Source organism: Pipistrellus hanaki, assembly GCF_964339955.1.
Source record: "Pipistrellus hanaki genome assembly, chromosome: 6".
In the NCBI taxonomy this organism is placed as follows: domain Eukaryota; kingdom Metazoa; phylum Chordata; class Mammalia; order Chiroptera; family Vespertilionidae; genus Pipistrellus; species Pipistrellus hanaki.
Window position 1 is genome coordinate 80,445,074 of NC_140508.1, and position 23,715 is coordinate 80,468,788.

The window sequence follows — 23,715 nt, forward strand, 5'->3', positions numbered from 1 at the left end:
TTACTTGCAATTAAAAATTTAAAATCCCAGATCGGTGTAGTATGAAACCTACAAAGTTCTTGTGGAAATTTTGTATCAACTGCTTTGATGTCAAATGAAAAAGATGTCTTCCAGAATTTGATTCTCTTGTAGATCATCGGGGGTCCTGCCTGCCCCCATTTTCTTCCGGGTTGATTTCAGTGAACTCAGTTGGCAAGTGCTGTAATTCCAGGCCCTGGCTTCTCTGCAGGGATGGGGCTGAGGTTTAGAGGCAGACTTTGGGCTCAGAGATTGAACTAAATCCAACAGAGATGTCTCATACCTGCAACACACACAACCAGACAGAGAATGATAAGACCAGTGGAACACAGAACCCACGGAGCCCACAGAGATGGCTGCCCATGGTCAGAATGGGGCATCTGGTGCAAGAGGGCCTCCCAGGAGCGCTTCAGGGAAGGTCACACCAGAAGGCCCCCTCTGTCCATCCATAAGCTCTTCACTTCCGCTCACTTCTAACATCCTTTCTTTTTTAACTTTAAAAAATTGTTATTACACTTATTGGGATAACATTGGTTAACATTATATAAATTTCAGGTGTACAACTTTATAATATAACATCTATATACATTTTGTGCTCACCACCGGAAGTCTAGTCACCTTCCATCACCAAATTTTGGCCCCTTTTACCTTTTTCATTCTTTGCCCATCCCTTTCCCCTTTAGTAACCATCATTCTTATTGTCTGTATCTAAGAGTTTTTTTTGTTTTGTTCATGTGTTGCTTTTTGTTTTATATCACACACGAGTGAAACCATATGGTTCTTGTCCTTTTCCTTCTGACTTATTTCACTTAGTATAATAATCTCAAGATCCATCCATGTTGAAAATGACAATATTTTGTCTTTTATTATGGCTGAGTGGTATTCTATTGTATATATGTACCACACCTTCTTTAGCCAATCATCTGTTGAAGGGCACTTGGGCTGTTTATAATGTATTGGCTATTATAAATAACTAGAGGCCCAGTGCACAAAAGTTGTGCATGGGGGTTTGTGTGTCCTTCACCCCAGCCTGCACTCTCTCCAATCTGAGACCCCTCGAGGGATGTCCTACCAGGATCAGACCTAAACGGGCAGTCAGACATCTCACAATCCAGGACTGCTAGCTCCCAACCTGCCTGCCTGCCTGATTGCCCCAAACTGCTCACCCCCTAACCATTGATCACCCTCTAACCACTCCCCTGCCAGCCTGATTGATGCCTAACTGCTCCCCCTGCTGGCCCAATTGCCCCTAACTGCCATCCCATGCTGGCCTGGTCACCCCTAACTGCCCTCCCCTGCAGGCCGGGTCCCTCCCAAATGCCCTCCCCTGCATGCCTTGTCCCCCCCCAACTGTCCTCCCCTGTAGGCCTTATCCCTCCCAAGTGCCCTCCCCTGCAGGCCTGATCCTTCACAACTGTCCTCCCTTGCTGGCCTGGTCTCCTCCAACTGTCCTACCTAGCTGCCCCGGTCACCCCTAACAGCCATCCCTTGCCAGCCTCGTCCCTAATGGCCCTCCCCTGCAGGCCTTGTCCTTCCCAATTGCCCTCCCCTACAGCCTGGTTGCCCACAACTGCCCTCCCCTGCTGGCCATCTTACAGTGGCCACCTTGTGTCCACATGGGGATGGCCATCTTTGATCATATGGAGACAGGCCATTTTTCATCACATGGGGTGGCCATCTTGTGTGTTGGAGTGATGGTCAATTTGCAGATTACCTCTTTATTATATATGATGCTATAATGAATTTAGAAGTACACATATCTTTATGAATACTAGTATATCTATTGGCCATCTGTATGTCTTCCCTGGAAAAGTGTCTATTCAGGTCCTCTGCCCATTTTTTAATTTGTTTGTTTTGTTGTTGTTGCATTGTTGAGTTGTATGAGTTCTTTATATATTTTGGATATTAGCCCCTTATTGGATGTATTGTTTGCAAATATCTTCTCCCATTAGGTTGGCTGCCTCTTTGTTTTGTTGATGGTTTATTTTGCTGAGTAGAAGCTTTTTAGTTTGATACAGTCCCACTCATTTATTTTTCTTTTTATTCCCCTTGTTTTTGAGGCTTGGATAACTATTGTTCATCCTACTAGATATCAACTGAAATATCACTATTTCAGAGAGGACTTCCTTAACCCCAGTGTGTAAATTAGGTTGTCCCAGTTATTTTTCTTCTCATAATAATTTGCTTTACTTTATAGCACTTCCCACAATTTATAATTATTTACTTATATAGATTTGTTTAACATCTTCCTCCCTTGTTACACTGGAAGCAATATAAGAGCAGAAAGCACTGTATCCTAAATGTCAAGTACTCAATAAATAATGAATTATTTTCTCAAATTTTTTAAATTGTTCAAATAATATAAGAATATGACTTCATTATAAAAACTGAAATACATAGAATTATACAAAGAAAAACGAAAGTCCTCTCAACTCCCTATCCTCCAACCAAATGCAAACTCCGCTAGACTTCCCAGAGAGCACTGTAAACAGTTTAGTATATGTACTTCCGAATCTTTTTTGTATAATTAAATGCATTCATGTAATTACACAATTAGACACACATGTATTTACAAACTTAAACTGAGCTTTGCTTCTGTCCTGATCTATGATCTGCTTCTCCACTTACTGGAATGCTTTGGAGATTGTTCCACAATCGTGCATATGGACCTACCTAATTCCTGGAAGCTGCAGCAGGGTTCATTTTATGGCTGTGCCATTGCTCTCATTTAAAAGAATCCCCATAGCTTTTATTATCTTAGCCTCGCTAAATTTTGTATTTAGCATTCCTGTTCCATTATCTTAAGGGGGAAAAAGTCAGTATTTGGCAATTAGTGTTGATTTAAGGACAATTTGCTTGAAAACATTTCCTTTACAGAATGCCTTTCTTGAACTTCCTTTCTACCACATTCACACAGATAATGTCAACATAACTTGCTTCAATCAGCAAATAAAATGGGAAGACACAGTGAAGGTTTTAAGAAATCTCAGATAAAGTAGCTCAAATTAGGTTTGCTTTTATCCTGCCATAAACTAGCCAGGTTCACAAAGATCTAGTATCTCCCTTCCTTTCAGAGACATTGAATTCAGGTGTCTATCAGTGACCCCGTGGGATCGGTAGTTTTTTCATGCCAACCAGTGCCCACAGTCTATGAGCAGGTATGAAGCTCAGGCGTCGTTCTGGTGTGGGGATTGCAGAAATTAGAGCTGCTGTGAGTTCTCTCCTGCCTTCCTATTGCAGAAGTTATAGAGACAGTTAAACTGAAAGTGTTGGCTCGAAATTTTGACTCTTATCTCTATACCAATTTTGTGGTCCCAACCTCCAGATTTACCAAGTCAGTATCATCTATTGTGTTGGGGCTTTCAAAAGTGGACCTGTCCAGCTGCTGTGGCTCAGTGGTTGAGCGTCAACCTACGAACCAGGTCACGATCTGATTCCCAGTCAGGGCACATGCCTGGGTCTCAGGCTCAGTCCACAGTGGGGGCACGCAGGAGGCAGACGATCAATGATTCTCTCTCATCATTGATGTTTCCATCTCTCTCTCCCTCTCCCTTCCTTTCTGAAATCAATAAAAATATATTTTAAAAAGAATGCATGTATGAAATTTAAAACACACACACACCCTGTGAATTCTGAAAAACATTTGGTTCTGAGAGTTTTGGATGAGGGACGGAGGACCTGCATCATTTTTCCTCCCCCTGGCTCTCAGTCCTGAGTTAAGTCTTCACATGAAGATATTATCATGAACAGAAATTGACTTCCAAAAGTTACCCAATCTTCTTCAACAAGACCCGCCATTGAAGGTTTATGAGTTATCTATTCTTGGCTTTTTACTGTTGTTGTTTGGAAGTTTGTGTTAAGGATTGTCACAAGATATGCAAGCACTCTACATGATCTCAAAGATTTTGATATAGAAAGCAAATTTGGGCAAATCTGATAATTTGTACAACTATAAAAATAAAATTAAAAAAGAATTTCTTTTCTTCTTGTCATTGTAGCAGGAGCTATATACCGTACATAGATTAAAACAAAATTACCACCCCTCTGCCCTATGCCTGCACTTTAAGTATTGGAAACCTTGAGGTAACTTACTTATTTTCTAGCATCTTAATCATTTTGTGAAATCATGATATTAGATAATGGCCATTTAAAGAAAATGTTCTCTTTTCTATGGAAATGTGACTTCCTACTAATTATGAATTAAAGCCTAATTTAGTATGGCTGGAAGCCAGAAGGACAAGTAAAATTTATAGAGCCCGGTGTCGGTGATGTGAGAGAGAAGCACTGTGAGGCAGCCCGGAGTCAAAGAGGGTTACTGCGAGGCTCCACGGGCAAAGCAGCGAGCTGCCCGCTGGGAAACGTAATGCAGAAACCGGGAGCGAGAGGAGGAGCGCTGGCCTTGGACATGACCAGGCCACAGTGACGCTGGGTGACCCTGCTCCTCAGCATGCACTTTAGAAAGTTCAGGGCACGTGTGGATAAGCACTCATCCCATTTTATGCTACCCGTTATTGAAAACACATTCCATAACATAAATAATTCATCAGTGCGTTGTTTGAAATTTAAGATTACAAAACTGAATGGTAGTGTTCTGTTTTATGACTGTTTGTACTTTCAAAGAGAAAGACAATATGGATAGATGGACTTTATAACCTTTATATGAACCTATTAGAAAGAACAACCCAACAGAAAAGAAACCTTATCCTCTACACACACACACACACACACACACACACACACACACACACACACACACAGTGTGTGTGTGCCACAGGCGGTTAGCTTTAGGCTTCAGTAAAGCCAGGTGTTTAGTGCTGACACAGGGACAGAATGACTGGGCAGTAAGGAGTCCTGCTCGCTCTCAGAGCCACAGGAGAAGCTGGGAGATTAGAACTGATTGTGAACAAGTGGAAACAGGAGTTCTTCGGAAGGAAGATTCTTCCAATTTAAGATAATAATTATATCTTTCCATCCTCTTGCCACAAAGAAGGTGGTACAGGCTGGCAGAGGGCAAACTCATGAAGCATAATCGGTGGTTAAAGGGCTCGCCTAATTTGTCGGTATTGCAGGATGGTGAACTCTGAGACTGTTTTCCTAACTCTTAATGTGGCTGCATGGAGAAGCATGTTTGAGTTAATATGTTAGCCCACTGGCCATTGTCTATGACACACACCTAAAGTGAACATTAGAGATGGGAGAACATCCAGCCATTTGGGGGAGTTAAGGGCAACAACACACAATATGTATCCAACTTCCCTAGGTGAAGCAGCTAAGAGGCCTGCTGGATTGGCACCACGGTCCCCAGGATGTTCTCCACGATGAAAGATATGAGAGTGCGCCCAATGTGACTGCTACTGGCAGCCGGGGGGGGGGGGGGGGGGGGGCAGGTAACAGTGCAGGAAATTGTACCTGATTTACCAGCCCAACTACCTTTAGTGCTGGGAGAATTAGAACAATTCAGCAGAAAGGGAGAAAGGAAGGGGAGTCACCCGAGGAGAAAACTAGTGTAGCCAAACAGAGTGGAACATTTCAGTTGTTGCAAACACATGGAATGGGAAAAGCAGGCACTGATGAGGAAACATCAGTTTTAACACAGCATTACCAAGCCCGCCAGGCCCCCCGGGTTTCCCCCAGTGCCCTGGCAGTAAAATGGCCCAGACAGATCAACATCTATCCCAGTTTGGAAGAATTTAGAAAACTAGATGACAAGGAAAAGTCCCATGAATTTGATATTGAAATACAAGCGATGTCAGTAAGAACGACCGAGTCTAAGGAAGACTGATGGGAAGACCGGGATCTTCTCGCTCATCAGAGCTGGCCCTGGGCCAGCAGAGAAATTGAACCTGACATTCCCTGTTTGGGTCAGAACCACTGATAAATGGAAGGAATACTAGGTAAAAAATAAGTAAATGGGTTATACGAAGGTGAAAATCCAGCCTTATTTTGGTGTCTGAAGAGAGACTCAGAACAAGAGAAACACTCTTTCTTAGCTCAGCTTCCAGATGCAGTCTGAGTGCCAAAGCCACCTCTACTTTGGGAAGGACAGAGTGGCCTGGAAGCAGCAGGTCCGAGCAGATCCTTGGACAGTGCCTCTGCCTGCTGCACTTAACCAGGAAGAGCCGCTTTATCACGTTTCCTCCACAAAGAAATTCATTCTAATTGCGAGATTTAACTTTAACACACATTTTTCTCATCTCAAAGATGTAGGAGTCATATTTAGAAAACGAGACACATTTTATAGCAGTGTCTTACATCTCAGATTATATTTGTACACAGATGCAATAAAGAAGAAGAAGAAGAAGAAGAAGAAGAAGAAGAAGAAGAAGAAGAAGAAGAAGGAGGAGGAGGAGGAGGAGATTAGTTTCACCAGAAACACAATCACACTATTGCATTCCTAAGGTAACTCATGAGAGAAACATGGACATTTTCATTCCAACAATCAATCTTGCTAACAGACAAATTTAGGCAATTTTATTTAGCACCACTAATTCCTACCTGCTTCTTTTTAATTTATTCACAAAATAGTTAATGCAAAGAAGAGTGTATGCTTTTCCAGGTAGTTTATAATTTAGGGGAAAAAAAAGTCTAAAGAAAGAGAAGTGTATAAGAAGCAAAAGAGAAATCTACTAAATATATATATATATATATATATATATATATATATATATATATATATATAAAAGGCTAAGTGTCTGTCCGTCTGACTGGTAGCTATGATGCACATAGACCATCGGGTGAAGATGCTCAATGCAGGAGCTGCCATGATGTGCACTGGCCATCCTATATAATAAAAGGCTAATATGCAAATTGACCGAATGGTGGAACGACCAGTCACTATGGTGCACTGACCACCAGGGGGCAGATGCTCAATGCAGGAACTGGCCCCTGGTGGACAGTGTGCTCCCACAGGGGGAGCACCACTCATCCAGAAGTCAGGCTCAGAGTTGGCGAGCACAGCGGCGGTGGAGGGAGCCTCTCCCACCTCTGCAGCAGCGCTAAGGATGTCTGACTGACAGCTTAGGCCCACTACCTCATATGGCCACCCTCACCCATATGGAAATCCATATTAACTGAAAAGAGTAATTTTTTTTCTCCCCTTAATAACAGGTTTTTTTCTATCTCTGTCTGGAGATCATAAATGGATAAACTTTACTTTCTTCAATCTAAAATGAGTGTGACACTGGGATTTACCCTTTATGCAACAGGAGTAGAGAGAGCACAAAAGACTATGAAGTCTGCAGGGCGTGAAATTAAAATTTTCCCATCGACACAAAAGACTCCAGCGAAACAATTCTACAAGCCCAGTGTGACACCTTCTGGTTTGAATAAAAGTCAATGCCATGTGACCTATAGTTTGTACACCAGTAGAAACAAAGTGCTGTTCACAAAAATATTTATATTGAAGGGAGGAGACAGAAGATTGGGGCAAGCTGTGGGGAAGCAGAAGCTTCCTTATGGGGCAGCCCTGGGTGGAGGAGCAGCGGGAGCTGCAGAGCGAGCTGGGGGCGTCTGTGAGCAGTGCAGAACTGCCCACTCCCAATGCTCCTGATGTCCAGGGGCCTGGCTCTGTGTTCCAGGGCCAGTCCAGTCAGTTCTGCATGCATTGGTTGGCTCTTTGTAAAGCATGGTTTGTGTTACAGTTATGATCCACCTCTCAGCTTTCACCAGAACCCAGTGCTTCCACCCCAGTCCACTTCTTTCCAACCAAAGCCCAACAGATGGGAGCTGCGCATGGGCTCTGTCAGCTGGTCCACAGAGAAGATGATGCTAGGAGCAGCCCATTTCAGTCATGGGTAGAGACCGTGAGGCCAGCAGACATGGATGGGGTGAGGGACACTGACAGGACCTGCCCCTGAGATAGTAGGCTCAGTGCGTGCTTCCAACCCATCGACAGAGCGCATCTAGAAGCATCCTGATGGAAGTCCACACAGAATGCCATTTGTGGTAGAGTCCATTCTTCACGTGGTAGGGCAGGGGTCCCAAGGTGAGATACTTGCAGCCTTCATCAAGTTATATCCAGTGGCAAGTATGTGACTGTGATGGTTTTGCCAGGCAGATTTCTTCCAGGGCACAGGGAAGAGATAGCCCTTGATAAGATATAGCTTCCCACCCCTTCCCTCAGCATGGACTGGCATGGTGCCCAGCTCTAGCTCTTACAAGTGCCTCAGCAGGGTGACTCAGAGCCCCATAAAGACATCCCCAAGATGCGACTCCCAGCATCCTTTTGTTTGTTTAATGCATGACGTTCAAAAAATAATCCTGCTGGCTGAGCATGCTTTTTATCTTATCTTTCCTATATATTTTTATTATTAATATGAACATTAATCAAAAGGTTGAAAGGAAGAATTCTTCATATATGCTAAGAAACACGACTGTAACACGGCTTTTAAAAGACATGCAGCCGTATACGAGGCCCGTGTGCTTTCTAGCTTGCTGTTCTGGTGTTGGGTTGGGGCCCTTTGTCCTGGCTCTAACACTGGCTCTGGTTTCCAAGTAGCCCGTGTCCTGTGACGGGGAAGCTTGAAGCAGGGTCCCTATCTTAATACATATCCCACCCATCCCAGAATCTCCCAGCTGTCCCAAAGGAAGCAGCAGCCGCTCCTACATAACAGTAACCACTCCCCCTGCGCCTGCCAAGAGGCTTCCAGTCCAACCAAGCGTTCAGGGCTGAGTGCCAGGCAACACGACGATAATCTTTCAGCCTCAGTGATAGTCACACTCAGAATGCACCCACGGCAGAAAGAAAAGTGATGGAAGCATGATCAGTAAACAGGTGATGCGTTGTCAATCACTCTTGAGCTTTAAGACCAACTTGGAATCATTCTTTCAAGGGGAGCATCAGAATTTGTACCAAGTGGCTCATTCATATTCTCTAATACAGCAAAGATGTTTTGATGAGAATATGATCCAGAAGTCTTAAGGCTAATGAAAATAAAAATGTTCATGTATTTTTACTGTTTTTAAAGAACTATCATATATGTCTCTTCATTTTTGTGATTGAACTCATAAAGGCCAACTGAAAGAAAAAAATGACTATATTTTTTTGAGGGGCATATCTCATTAATATGAAAAGCAAATAGCTTATGGGAAAATATGAAAGTGTTAAATATATTAGAAGTGGTTATATGTGTACACACATATTCAGATGTAGAAACAGTATACCAAGGTGTCCAGCTGAGTGGAAGATTAGTTAATGACCACTTACTGCTTTTATGCTTGGTCTTCTCCATTCTAAGTCTTCTTACTGATCAAGTCCTTGATATACTCAGTGATATTCTTGGTACTAGAAGGCCCAATCCTGACCATTTTTCCCTGAGGCAAGGCATGCAGCCTACCCTAACATGCACTCATTTTTTCTCTGTGGCCAAGGACCTCAGTTTGGACTTCTAGGATGCTATCTTTTCCTTTCTCCTGGTGTCCTCTATAAAGCAAGAGCTGATGTTTAATTTCATTTAAACATTAAAAAAAAGAAAAGAAAAAAGAAAGACCCTCAGTAACCACAGGCTTGTGGAGCATAATCCAGGAAATGTAATTTGCACCTGGTCTTCTGCTAAGCGGGAAGCCAGAGGTCCCCACAGAATCGCTCTGTGCCTCGCGTGAATGACGCGGTGCCGTTTTCGTATCTACTTAGTAAGGTTTCTAACCCCTGGCCAGCAGGAAAACCCAAAGATCTGGAAGAGAAATCTAAACCATGATGTTGTGAAGCCAACTATTTCATTATTTTTTAAAGGTTCATTTTTGGAAATGTGTAAGTGTGCAATCTCAAGATAGAAGTGTGTGTTCTTGTTTTAATTTTATTTCTGAACGAGGGGTAAGGTTCAGACATAGGACAGAAGGGAAAACATGAGGTTCCATGTGGTCAAGGGACTTTGTTAAGGTTTTGCTGCTAATGAGTGGCAGAGGCAGGTTCTGACGAATCCAGGTGTTTGGACTTTAATTCTAATGCCCTCTCCTCTAAGCTAGGGGTGTCGAACTCATTCAGAGAAGGGGCCAAAATCTAAAATCCAGCCTAAATCGTGGGCCGAATGGTTTACTGAACAGTCATAAACTGACAATGTCATAAACTGACAGCGGAGTGCAGTGATGACAGCGCGGTGCGGGCCACATTGCAAGGCCTGGCGGGCTGGATTTGGCCCGCGGGCCTTGTGTTTGACACATGTGCTCTAAGCCATGCTGCTTGTCTGCACTGCAAGGGTTTCACGTTGAGAAAACCAAAACACAACTAGCCACGGGCCAAAGCAGCGTCAGAGGAATCTCTGTGATATGGTGGAACACCTTACAGCTTGTCAGGAAATTCAACAATGACCACTGTTATTTAGTCTTACACTAGCTCTGTGCTCAGTGCTCTATGTAAACTATCTTGCTTAATCATCACGGCAAGCCTATGAGGGAGATATTACTATCCCCACTTTATTTTATTTATTTAAAAATATATTTTATTGATTTTTCACTGAGAGGAAGGGAGAGGGATAGAGAGATAGAAACATCAATAAGAGAGAAACATAAATCAGCTGCCTCCTGCCCACCTCCTACTGGGGATATGCCTGCAACCAAGGTATATGCCCTTGACCAGAAACAAACCTGGGACCCTTCAGTCCGCAGGCCAATGCTCTATTCATTGAGCCAAACCAGTCAGGGCAATTATCCACACTTTATAGATAAATGATTTGTTCAAAACCACAGAGCAGGCATTCAAACCTTGGTTATAAACCTTGGTGTTATAATTATTACACCTGGCTCCAAACTGTTCCATAATAGCCTCTTTCAGTTTTATATTATCATGACTGTGAGGGTTACACTAGGTAACATATAAAAGGGTTTTTATAAAAGCATTAAGTGCCTAGAACAGAAAGTGACACTCAACAGTGCTTCTTTACACTGAAGTTAAGGGAATGTAATGACCTTGGACTGATGAACAACTCTAGAACACCAGTCCAAGGGATAAAACTGTGAAGGATAGCAGGAACCGGCACTACGGAGCAGGCCACAATCACGGTAGGTTTCAGAGTTCAGTGCCGGGAAGACACACCAAGGAGACATAATCCTGCTGGCTCAACAAACAAATAACATATTTATATCACATGCTCCAAGGGCAACCTGAGGGTTTTTCTAACTATTTGGCCTATAGGTTATAAACTTTTGAAATGGGTTTACATCCTACAAGTGGGAGTCATTTGTTTTTTGTTGTTTTTTTTAATCCTCTCCCGAGGATACTTTACCATTGGTTTTTAGAGAGAGTGGAAGAGATAGGGAAAGACAAAGAGAAATATCAATGTGAGAGAAACACCAGGGTTGGTTGCCTCCTGCAAACGTCCAGATGAGGGTCCCAGCCAAGGAGGAGCAGTGCGTAGGCCGACACTCTACACCCGTGTGCTCCAACTGGCTAGGGCCTTTGTTTCCTTTTAAAATACTGTTTTTAAAATTATGTAGGTAGCACATTGTTGTAGAGGAAAATACAGAAAAGAGTGAACAATAAAATAGCTCTACAATCCTTTCACCTACAACTTAGAAAGATTTCCTAAAGCCTCGGACTAGACTAAGTGACTAGTAAATATAAGCTGCTGTACATTTTCCCCACCCGTGTGCTCCTCCTCTGGTAAGAATGTCGTGACAAATGTCCTTAGGCTGAATTCATTTCTTGGAATTATGCTATGTCTTTATTATTTCTACTTCCCATTTGTTTCTGTTTTCCTAACTTACACACTCTATAAATAGAGTGTGCAAGAGAAATGGATGATTATATTAATGGCTTTTAACAGTGGGAATTATAATAACAGCCCAACATCATGGCTTAATTAAAAGCAACATCTTTTCATCAAACACGTAAGAATGTTCAACTGCTCTTGGTGGTAATGCACCACTGGCAGGGAATTTCAAATCATTAACCCAACTTCAACCAGACACTTTGGAATGGCTGGGCTTTTCATCCCCCTGATTAAGGATGGAAGGCAGAGAGGCATATTTATAACTTCATATTTTTTAAAACATATTCAACACATTCTTTTCTGAAGTTTTCAGATTATTCCTTTTTACTGTCATCATTTTATGTGTACCATTTCATTAGGTTTTGTTTTAATGATAGTTCAGGGCCAAGTGCCCCACATTTAAGGAAGTTATTTGAAAAATCTAGAAGAAATTCTATTTAATACTATTATGAGACAGACTGACTAGTCATCACATTGCAACGATATGTAATTTGTATGAACACATACTTTGAATAAACATATCTGCACATGTGTGACACAGCAGTCCTGGAAGAGTAGTCGGCATCGTCATTCACAGCCATCACTCAGATACACCATTTCAGAGAGGCAGAGAGGCCTGCTGGGGAAAGCTGCGCCATAAGCCCAGGGCGTGCCGTGGGCTCCAGCTTCCATCTCCCCACCTTTGGGAGAGTGACACATTGTCATTTCCTCTGCTGGGCACGTGAGGGAACCCGGCTGAGTCCTCACAATATCTGTGTAAATGTGTAGATGAGATACAGTTCTATTTTTTTTTTTTTTTAAGTCACTGTTAGGATTCTGGGCACAAGTGCGAGAAGGCACTGCCATTTGGCTGTTGTGTGTAGTGAGACCATAACACCCCCTTCTCTGTAGGCTAAGTTTCCTCCTATCAAGTTATAAAACAAATTCCAACCATCAAAGTCAGTTTGCTTCCTCTAAACCAGAATTTGATCAGCTTAGTGTTGACAACTCAGAACCAAATCCCAGTCTCTGACAGCTGGAGAGAATGAAACAACTCTGAGATTTGGAATTGGAAGAGCAAAGTTTAAGCCCTCTTTCCCGCTTCCTCACTGTGTGGCTTCGGGCAGCCACTCAGCTTTTCTGTTCTCATTGCCTCATTGTAAGGTGGGAGAATTTAAAGAAGGCTTGTGGTGCAATTTAAAGAAGACAATGAATATGAAGAACATTCTGTCAACTCCAAGGTATATGCCAAGGATTGTGTACAGGTAATTATAACTTTCGACATTATATATTTATTACCAGCATAATAAGAAATATGTTTCTTGAATCCTCTGTCAGCTGTCAATCCAGAATTTTGTTGCTTGAGATAAAACAGATCATTGTTAGAATTATTTACACACTTTTCCCTTCTCTGCAGATAGCTCCAGCAGTACTGACTTCATTTTCTTTGGGTATATACCCAGAAGGGGAATGCTGGATATTATGTGGTTCTATTTTTAATTCTTTGAGGAACCTCCATACTGTTTTCTATAAAAGCTGTACCAGTTGAACCTCCGAGGAAAGTGGGGGAGGGTGGGTGGGTGGGAAGAGATCAATCAAAAAACTTGTTATGCATACATGCATAACCCATGGACACAGACAATAGAGTGGTGAAGGCCTGGGGTGAGGGGACAGGGGTGGGCTAGAGGAGGTCAATGGGTACTTATGTAATACTTTCAGTAATAAAGTTTTTTTTTTTAAAGGAGGTATCTGCAGAGAAGGGAAAAGTGTGTTTACCAGTTTACAGTCCCACTAAGTATATAAGAGTTGCCTTTTCTCCATATCCTTCCCAATAATTGTTACCTTTTATCTTTTTTATATCAGCCATCCTAACAACTATGAGATGATGTCTCACTGTTATTTGGGTTTGCATTTCCCTGAGGATTTGTGATGTGGAGAATTTTTTCATATACCTGTTGGCAATTTGTATGTCACCTTTGACAAAGGGCAGCATCCATTCATGACAAAAACTCTCAACAAAATATTTAAAGAGAAAAATTTCCTCGATACAGTAATGGCCATTTATAAAAAGCCCACAGCTAATCACAGTCCATGATGAAAAATTGAAAGCTTTTTCTCTGAAGCAGGCAACACTCACCAATCACGTGGCACGAGGCAAAGATGCCTGCTCTCGACATTTCTATGCAGCAAAGTATAGGAAGTGCAGGAAGAACAAGAAAAAAGAAATAAAGAAATAAAAGACATTCAAATATTTAAGGAAGAGATAAAATTATCTCTGTAAATGACATGATTCTATATGCAGAAAACCCTAAAGACTCTACAAAACCAAAACAAAAACCTGTTAGAACTAATAAACAAATTCATGAAATTTGCAAGACACAAAATCAACATACAAAAATCAGTAGTGTCTCTTTACATCAAAAGTGATCTATCTGAAAAGGAAACCAAGGGGGAAAATCCTATTTATAATAGCATGGAGAAAAAAAAAAAAAACATACTAGGAAATAAATTTACCCAATGAGGTGAAAGATTTGTACACTGGAAACTATAAAACACTGATGAAAAGAGCTGGAGGTGATACCAATAAATGGAAAGATATCCCATGTAAGTAGAGAAGTGAACAGTATATCTAATAGAAATAGACTAACTCCAGCTTCAGTTCCAAAAACTCACTACTCAGGCAGATTTGGTGAGATCTGCTTTTCTCTCTTCAGTCTCATGGAAAAAAACCACAAAGAGGCTGAGAATACCAGCCTTAACTCTTATGAGCCAGGGAAGGACAGAGATGAGGTTTTAGTAACCTTTTCCTTCAGAGACTGAGAATGTCATCCCATCCCTGTACACCTGGTAGGTTCTTCTGTTGATCAGTTTGGAATAATCATCACTGTCGTCACATGATTAAGAGAAAGGAACTCCACCAAGACTGTTTCATTGAACAATCCCAGAAGATATTAAAGATCTCCATCTTTAATACAAAATATATCAGATCTAAATAGAAAATATAGAAAAAATCAATATACAAAGGATATACAGCTGCGATAGACTCTTTTTCCCAGTCAAATTTGAGATAAAAGATTTGAAGATCCAAAGCTACATTAATGCAAATATCTGCTGTTGCAAGTATACTTTTTGATTAAATTGGCATACATCAAGCACAATTAGAAAGGCTATTTATAACGAAGAAATACATAATTCTGCATCTTAATGGGGATGACAATTACAGCTGATGGTTGCTAATTAACATTACTTCTTTTGCTCTGGGGGCCAGATATTTCTTACATGATCTTTATTGCTGGCAATGGACATACCTAATTCTGGAAGGCACAAATGGGTTAATTATCAGTACCATTTGTGCTCATAACAAATTCATTGGTAACCTGCCCGGATCTGGCTTCACACTGGAGTACAGGATCAAGTAGAAGCATAAACTGACTCAGTATCATGACAGGAAAAGGGCTGAACCTTTTGAGTGAAGGAGACCCACCCTCCTTGTTCAGAATGACAGGGAGAGCAGCCCTCTAGTGCCCTCTCCAGGAGGAGGGATTGGTGAGTGTTGCCTGCTTCAGCTGAGCGGAAATGCATGGCACTGTTTAGTTCAGTGGCACCACCCTCTTGTACCAAGATAACCATGTTTCCTCTCCTGGGCAGCTCGGGGGAGAGGAGTGGGGTGTGTGTGTGTGTGTGTGTGTGTGTGTGGGGGGGGGGTGCATGGGTGCTGGAGGCCAGAAGTGAAACACGCATTCTAGCTCCCAGCACAGAAAACTATAAAGCTCTCTCTGCTTGTGTTATCAATTACATATTTACTTTGTTAGCATGAGATAGATGAATATTTCTACATACAAAGGTGCCCAGCTAAAATCAGGCTAAGTGATATTAATGTCCTATGGTCAGTATTATTGAACCTCAAAAGCAATAAACTTTATGAGTCAATAAATATTACATTTGCAGCATAGTTAACATTCCTTTACTGTCTCTAGCTCTTATTACACATGGTAACTGCAAGTCTACAATACATTATTCATATTTGGGGTGTCACCAAGTGATGGATTGCTGTGGGAGAGGCTGTCCTTTAAATAAATCAACAAATAAAAATGCAAATGTTAACATTTTCAGCCACAACTTTTTCCATCTTGAATGGGGAATGAAAATTTCACATTATATTGACAGGCAGCAGAGAGAACAATTAACAACCTACACCGTGAATGAGAAAGATGACTCTGCCACGCCTCATTTTATCACCTGCATATGGAATGAGGGGGGGTTTCTAGGTGTTAGCACTTTGCAGAGAACAAAGGGAAACCTGTCTCCCACTAGCATACGTCCCACCCCCACACTTTCTTGCAAGACTTGCAAATTCTTGGGATTTTGGGGTAGACAAAGGTCTTTTACTCTTGTTTACCTTAGATTAACTTCAAAGATTTGTTGCAACAAAGAACAATAGATTTTTCTTTTGCATTGAGTTCCCTGTAACTGAAAAGTAGTCTATAAAAAAAACAAAACGCCTTTTCTACACTTTGAAATAAAAATAATTCAAATAATCCCGATTCTGAAGTCTGGAAAGCAACCACTGTGCCTTCCTGGTAACTGATTTCATAGCATTGAATCTTTTTCAACTCTGCACTTTGTAGAATAGACCTATAACATGCCATTGTGCATGTCTAAGGACAAAACCTGGTGTGCTACACATTGTTTCTTTAGCTTTAGCTAAATGCTCATTATTTAAGAAGCTTCTGAGGATCTATATTTAGCTGATCTGCAGTATTAAGAACCAGCAGATACAGAATCCTTTTTCTTAAGGTCCATAAATATGCGTCTTCACAGCAATTTTTACTGGCCTTGTAAAACCCTACAAAGTTGATACGGTCCATTCAGAAAATGTGTGCTGAGGATGTTCTATAAAACTCTTCCTGGGAAGCACTTGCTTTTACTTTTTCATGCTTCTCGCTAAACTGAAATGCAAGAATCAAACACACATTAAGATAGTGTTAAAGGTTCCATTTTAATCTCCAACAATAGGGAAATTCACCAAGACTAAAGATCTGGGCTCGCTCTCCCCTTTGCCTGTAATTCCTCCAGAGGACTCCCTCAGATGAGCAAGGACAGATCCTCTGAGCACAGGCGTTCAGCCACAACATTAAGCTGCCAAGGTGGGAACTCCATCAATATTGCAGAACCACAACTCACTGTGGGTCTTTGGCAAAATAACAACAGCAGCATTAAGAAGAAAAAAAGGAGTAATAAACAAAGCATGTGGTAAACGAATTAAATTTTCTTTTGATTGTGGGTGGCCTCCAAAATGGGGAAGTTGTCTTTGTCAACTATTTTAATATTTAAGATGCTGGCCTTTGGGGCCTGAAACACTGGCTCACCTCTCATTGGCTATGTGACTTTAGGCAAGTCCCTCAGTCTCTCTGAGCCCCAGTTTCCTAATTTTTAAAGTGAGGGCGACAGTAATACCACTTCATGAGGCTGCGATGAAGATTAACTAAGTCAGATGATACACACAAAGGGCTAGGAATATGCATGCTTATTGGATGAAAGACATTATTGTCATCCTCTGTGTCATTTCCCGAAAGTTTTTAAAATTAAAATTGTCTTAAAATTTGTATTCATCTCATAATATACTAGGTATTTAGGTGCTCAAACAATCATATTCCCAAGGAAAATAAATCAAGCCCTTTTGGACTTGATATTCATATTTTCAGCCATAAGTATATAAATGAGAGTTCACTTATTAGATATGAGAATTCTTAATAACATATTTATTTTCCTGATTCCAAACAAGACTGGTCAAATTATTAGCGCTCCATTCAAATTTCTCTGTTATAAGTAAATGTTGACAGTCCTTTAATTGTCATACAAAATCCACTATATTTTTCAATATCAATAATTCAGTTAGTTAAATTTACAGTCCAGTGTATAACCATTCTGTGATAAATTGGGAAGGACTTGCTGTTAAGCAGATTTTTTATTTTTATTTTTTTTATGAAGGAGGATTAATAGTGTTTCCATGGAAATCCTTGCCAATTACCATTATCAACTAGGGAAGGCATACTTAAAGAAAGGTGCTCATGAGCTCAACCAGCCAAATCTAGATGCCAAATAAAGACCTCTCTCCTGAGTATCAGCCATTAAAAGTATCAAGATTTTTTTCCCACTCTTTATTAAATAAACCTCAAAAATGCTCCATGGAAATAAAAGGCTTCCCAAATGTAAAGGAACAGGTAAAAACTGTCACTATTTGCAGATGACATGATACTACACATAGGAAACCTTTAAGATTCCACCAAAAATGTATTACAATAAATGAAATCAGCAAAGCTGCAGGATATAAAAAATTAACACACAGAAATCAGATGCATTTCTACACACTAATAGCATGCTACCAGAAAGAGAACTTAAGAAAACAATCTTATTTACAATTGAATAAAAAATTTCTAGGATTAAATTTAAACAAGGAGGTAAAAGACCTGTACTTTGAAAACTATAAGACTCTAATGAAAAAAAATTGAAACAACACAAATAAATAGAAAGACAGATCAAGCTCATAGATTGGAAAATTAATATTATTAAGATATCCATATTACCTAAAGCAATCTGCAATCCCTATCAAAATACCAATAGCATTTTTAACATAACTAGAAAAAAGAATCCTAAAATTTGTATGGAACCACAAAATACCCCAAATAGGCAAAACAATCTTGAGAAAGAACAAAGCTAGAGCTATCATGCTCTCTTGTTTCAAAGCATACTACAAAGCTACAGAAACCAAATCAATATGGTACTGGCATAAAAATAGACACATAGATCAATGAAATAGAATACACCACTGAAAAATAAACCCACACATATATGGTCAATTAATTTATGACAAAGGAAGAATACACAATGGGTAAAAGACAGTCTTTTTAATAAACGGTAATGGGAAAGCTGGACAGTTATATGGGAAAGAATGAAACTGGGACACCATCTTACACCGTATACAAAAATAAATTTACAATGGATTAAAGACATGGATATTAGACCTGAAAACCATAAAACGCCTAGAAGAAAACATACCGTAAGCAGTAAAGTCTTTGACACTGGTCTTAGAAATATGTTTTTAAACTAATCTCCTCAGCCGGGACCGGCTTGGCTCAGTAGATAGAGCGTCGGCCTGCGGACTGAAAGGTCCCGGGTTCGATTCCGGTCAAGGGCATGTACCTTGGTTGCGGGCCCATCCCCAGCAGGGGGTGTGCAAGAGGCAGCTGATGGATGATTCTCTCTCATCGATGTTTCTAACTCTCTATCCCTCTCTCTTCCTCTCTGTGAAAAATCAATAAAATATATTAAATAAAAAAACAATTAAAAAAAAATAAACTAATCTCCTCAGGCAAGGGAAACAAAGCAAAAATAAATAAATGAGACTACATCAAACTAAAAATCTTTTGCAGAGTGAAGGGAACCATCAACAAAACAAAAGGCAACCTATTGAATGGGAGAAAATGTTTGCAAATCATACATCCAAAAAAGGGTTAGTGTCCAAAATATATAAAGAACTTACACAACTTAATACCAAAAAAACCCAAAACACAAAAAACCAGATTCTGATTAAAAAATGGGCAGAGACATTTAAAAAAATATATATACAGATGGTGAACAGACACATGAAAAGATGCTCAACATCACTAATCAGGGAAATGCAAATCAAAACCACAATGAGGTATCACCTCACACCCATCAGAATGGCTATTATCAAAAAGACAGAAACAAGTGTTGGCAAGAATTTGGAGAAAAGGGAACCCTTGTTTGCTGTTGGTGGGAATGTAAATTGGTAGTCATAATGGAAAACAGTATGGAGGTTCCTAAAAAAATTAAACATAAAATTACCATACTATCTAGCAATTCCACTTCTATGTATTTATCCGAAGAAAACAAAAACACCGATTTGAAGAGATATGTGCACCCCTATGTTCAATGCAGAATTATTTACAACAGCCAAGACATGGAAGCAAAGTAGGTATCCACTGATAGATAAGTGGATAAAGAAGATATGGTATGAAAGTAAGAAACCTTGTTATTGTTTGGGTTATATTTTGATTTTTGAAACTCTGCATGACTTCTGTCCAGATGCTGGAGGTAAGAGTGCTTGAATAAATCATCTTGTGAAACACACACACACACAAACACACAAACACACACACACACACACACGATGTATATATGTAACAGAATATAGCTCAGTCATAAAAAGAATGAAACATTGCCATTTCCAACAACATGGATGGACCTAAAGGGTATAATGCTAAGTGAAATAAGTCAGACAGAGATAAATACTGTATGATTTCCCTTATATGGGGGATCTAAAAAGCAAAGCAAAAGAACAAAAGAGAACAAACTCTGCCGAAACCAGTTTGGTTCAGTGGATAGAGCGTCGGCCTGCGGACTCAAGGGTCCCGGGTTCGATTCCGGTCAAGGGCATGTACCTTGGTTGCGGGCACGTCCCCAGTAGGGGGTGTGCAGGAGGCAGCTGATCGATGTTTCTCTCTCATCGATGTTTCTCTCTCATCGATGTTTCTAACTCTCTATCCATCTCTCTTCCTCTCTGTAAAAAATCAATAATATATATATATATATATATATATATATATATATATATATATATATATATATATTTAGAAAAAGAACAAACTCATAGATACAGGAAACAAACTGGTGGTTACAGAAAGGGGAGAGGTTGGGGGGGCAGCTGAAATAGATGAAGGGGACTGAGAGCTACAAGCTTCCAATTAAAATAGAAATAAGTCATAAGGATATAATGTACAGCATATGGAATACGACCAATAACATTATAATAACTTTGTATGATGACAGATGGTATAGCTAGATTTATTGTTGGGATCATTTCCTAATGTATATATCAAATTGCTATGATGTACACCTGAAATTAATATGATATTATATGTCAATAAAAACAAAATTTAAAAAATGCTCTTCTCTGGAGACTGTTCAATCAAAGAACCCCTAAAGCTTACCGGGAGGATTCGGGTTGGAATGACGATGTGGTTGAGCTTAAAAGGTCCTTTTGGCGTTCTGTTGTCATAGGAGATGTGGACGCATCTTTTCTAACTCCTGTCACTGTCCCTGTATGAACAATAAAGGAAACAATTTCTTTTTATTGGGAAGTCAATAAAAAGAAAAGGAAAAGCCCATTCTGAGTAATATATTAGAGATGATAGGAATTCCTAAGCTTTGAAATTCCCTCTCCCCCTGTGAGATGAAACAATGACAGATGGAAAACTCAGCGGGTTGTTTTGATTTTGTGAGCATCAGAAATCTGCAATATCTTATTTTTAAAAAGTACATTTCAGCAGTAACAGACTAGAGGTTTTTTTAAAATATATATATTTTATTGATTTTTTTACAGAGAGGAAGGGAGAGGGATAGAATTAGAAACATTGATGAGAGAAAAACATGGATCAGCTGCCCACAACCAAGGTACCTGCCCTTGACCAGAATCGAACTGGGGACCTTTCGATTCTGTAAGTCCACAGAATTACACTCTATCCACTGAGCCAAACCAGCTAGGGCTAACTAGAGGTTTTTTTTTTGTTTTTTTTTTTTTTTGTTTTTTTTTTTAAATATATATTTTATTGATTTTTTACAGAGAAGAAGAGAGAGGGATAGAGAATCAGAAACATCAATGAGAGAGAATCATCCATCAGCTGCCTCTTACACACCCCCTCCTGGGGATGTGCCCGCAACCAAGGTACATGCCCTTGACTGGAATCGAACCTGGGACCTTTCAGTCTGCAGGCTGAAGCTCTATCCACTGAGCTAAACCAGTTTCGGTTAACTAGAGTTTTTTAGAAAACCCAGTTCCTCTTATATTCCTGCTGGTTTGTGTTTACTGTGAAAATACCCAAGATGGTAAATTGCTTTACTTCATTCCCCTTAATGATCATAATAAAAGATCATTCTTCTCTTGACAAAATAGAAGATTCCAGCACTCTATATCTCCACCCCCCAAAAAAATCAAACTTATCCTGCCCTCAAAGCTTTCAAGGTAGACATGAACCTTAAATGTTTCTTTAAAAGACTCTACACTGGGCTAAAGGAAGTATCTCACTGGAAGAGATGCTCAACCAGCCATCCTGGGCCCATGTGGCCTCCGCTCCTCTCCCACAAGCAATGTGCATCGTTTCTTTCCTGAAGTGCTAAATTAGAAGATATGGACATGAATATTTATTGTTATTGTTTGTTTTTAATTATCAATATTTCTGATAATAATTTCTCCGTCTTAATATTATTTTCCAAACAATACAAAACTTCCCTGTTCTTTTATGGAATGCTTATTCACAATCTTCTGATTCCTCAGAGACTATAATCCAGGCTGCTTAAGGAAGTTATTTGGAAAGATTGACTCTTTCTTTGAGAAAAGGGTGAATATTCAAATAACACAAAGATAGCTTTGGTGTGTTGGGAATACCAGACCCTAAAACACCAAGCACTCATTCTGCTAACTTCAGGAACGGAGCAGTTTAGGTGTGACTGCAGAAAATCAGAACTAGAGAGAGCAAGAGCATTCACCATGGACCCTGGCTTTCTAAACTATACTCAATATTAGCTGCTCACTGTTATGTGTGGACGTAAACCACCAGCCACTAAATGCACAACGGTCCTTTGTGTACAAAAACTTATGGGACCCTCAACCCAAACCAGTACATTCTCACACTAGACATTAGTCGTCAGTCCACACGATGCATTCGTCAGTAAATATTTGCTAAGTGCCAGGATTAAGCTCAAGCTTAGTTTAGGAGGAGGGGAAAGAAGGTGTGAGAGCAAGGGGATGAGTTATTCTCAACAATACAGTACTGTATAAAGAATCAAAAATGACTCAAGGCAGTATGCAGCAGTAGCCACAGATACAGTATGCTCAGTATGTGCTTGACACTCTTCTAAGTCTTTTCCATATACCATACATTCTTTTTATAATAAACAGTTTCATTAAAGCATCATTTGAATACCATAAAATTTAACTGTCTTAGGTATACAGTTTGATAACAGTAGCAAATCTGTTCAGCTATGAAATCATGGGCAGTTTGAAACATTTTTGTTCTGGTATTTGCTTATTTTTACAGCCCAGTTTTATAATATTTCCACATGCCAAAAAGGCCCCTTATGCCATTTGTAGTTCCCTTCATCCTGACTGGTCTGTTACTGCCCTCCCTTCCCCCGCAGCTCTATATCTATTGTTTGGCCATTTCATAAAAAAAACAACAACAAAAAAACAACAACTTTACAATAGACACTACTTTTATATCTAATTTACAGGAAATAAGCCATAGGGACTTACATGACCTGCCAAGGTCACAAAGCCAGTACGTGAAAGAGCCAGCATCCTGTCCAGACACTTTGATCCGGAGTTTTCACCATTCTGCTAGTTACTGCATATTAAATAGGATGAAAAGTCTGAGGAATTAACAAGGGAGAGAGATCACATCGGCTGTCGGGGAGACAACACAGGAGGTGGAGTTTTGATAGAAGGGATAGGGAGCATGGAATTAGCATAAGCACTAAATTAACAACCTCATGGCCATACGTTTAGTATATCCAGGAAATATTTATTGAGTATCACTATGTCCTGTTCCTTACTAATCAATTTAAATGCCTTATCTCATTAGTCCTAAATTTATATTTGTGACAGTGGGCCCCATCTGCCCAAGAGATAAGGACTCTGGAGACAGACCTGGCCAAGGGGGAAAGGTTAAAAAAAAAAAAAAAAGTCAGTTATAACTCAGTGCCGGGAATTCCCTTGTAGTAAAATATGCAGACCTCCCTCCAGACCTGGCTAGGAGATTGGCGTCATCAAAACAGCAGCATCCCGCACTTCTGTTTGAAGTCAGAACGACATTCTGCTCGAGGCAAAAACAGGCCAGGTAGTGTAAACCAGTGTTTTTCAACCTTTTTTGGGCAAAGGCACACTTGTTTCATGAAAAAAATCACGAGGCACACCACCATTAGAAAATGTTAA

The 23,715-nt window shown here is 40.2% G+C and overlaps 1 protein-coding gene across 2 annotated transcripts in view; it reads right to left on the bottom strand.

Annotated features, from left to right (window-relative positions):
* The window catches only part of KIAA1328, a gene marked incomplete at its 5' end in the record, with an annotated part of 149,250 nt that continues 125,535 nt past the window's right edge, over positions 1 to 23,715 (bottom strand). For both annotated transcript variants that reach the window (XM_084888834.1, XM_084888835.1), the window contains 2 exons: positions 1 to 301; positions 20,717 to 20,825. In XM_084888834.1, the coding sequence (XP_084744960.1) occupies positions 91 to 301; positions 20,717 to 20,825 (320 nt within the window). In that variant the 3' untranslated portion in view covers positions 1 to 90. The remainder of the gene's footprint in view (positions 302 to 20,716; positions 20,826 to 23,715) is intronic.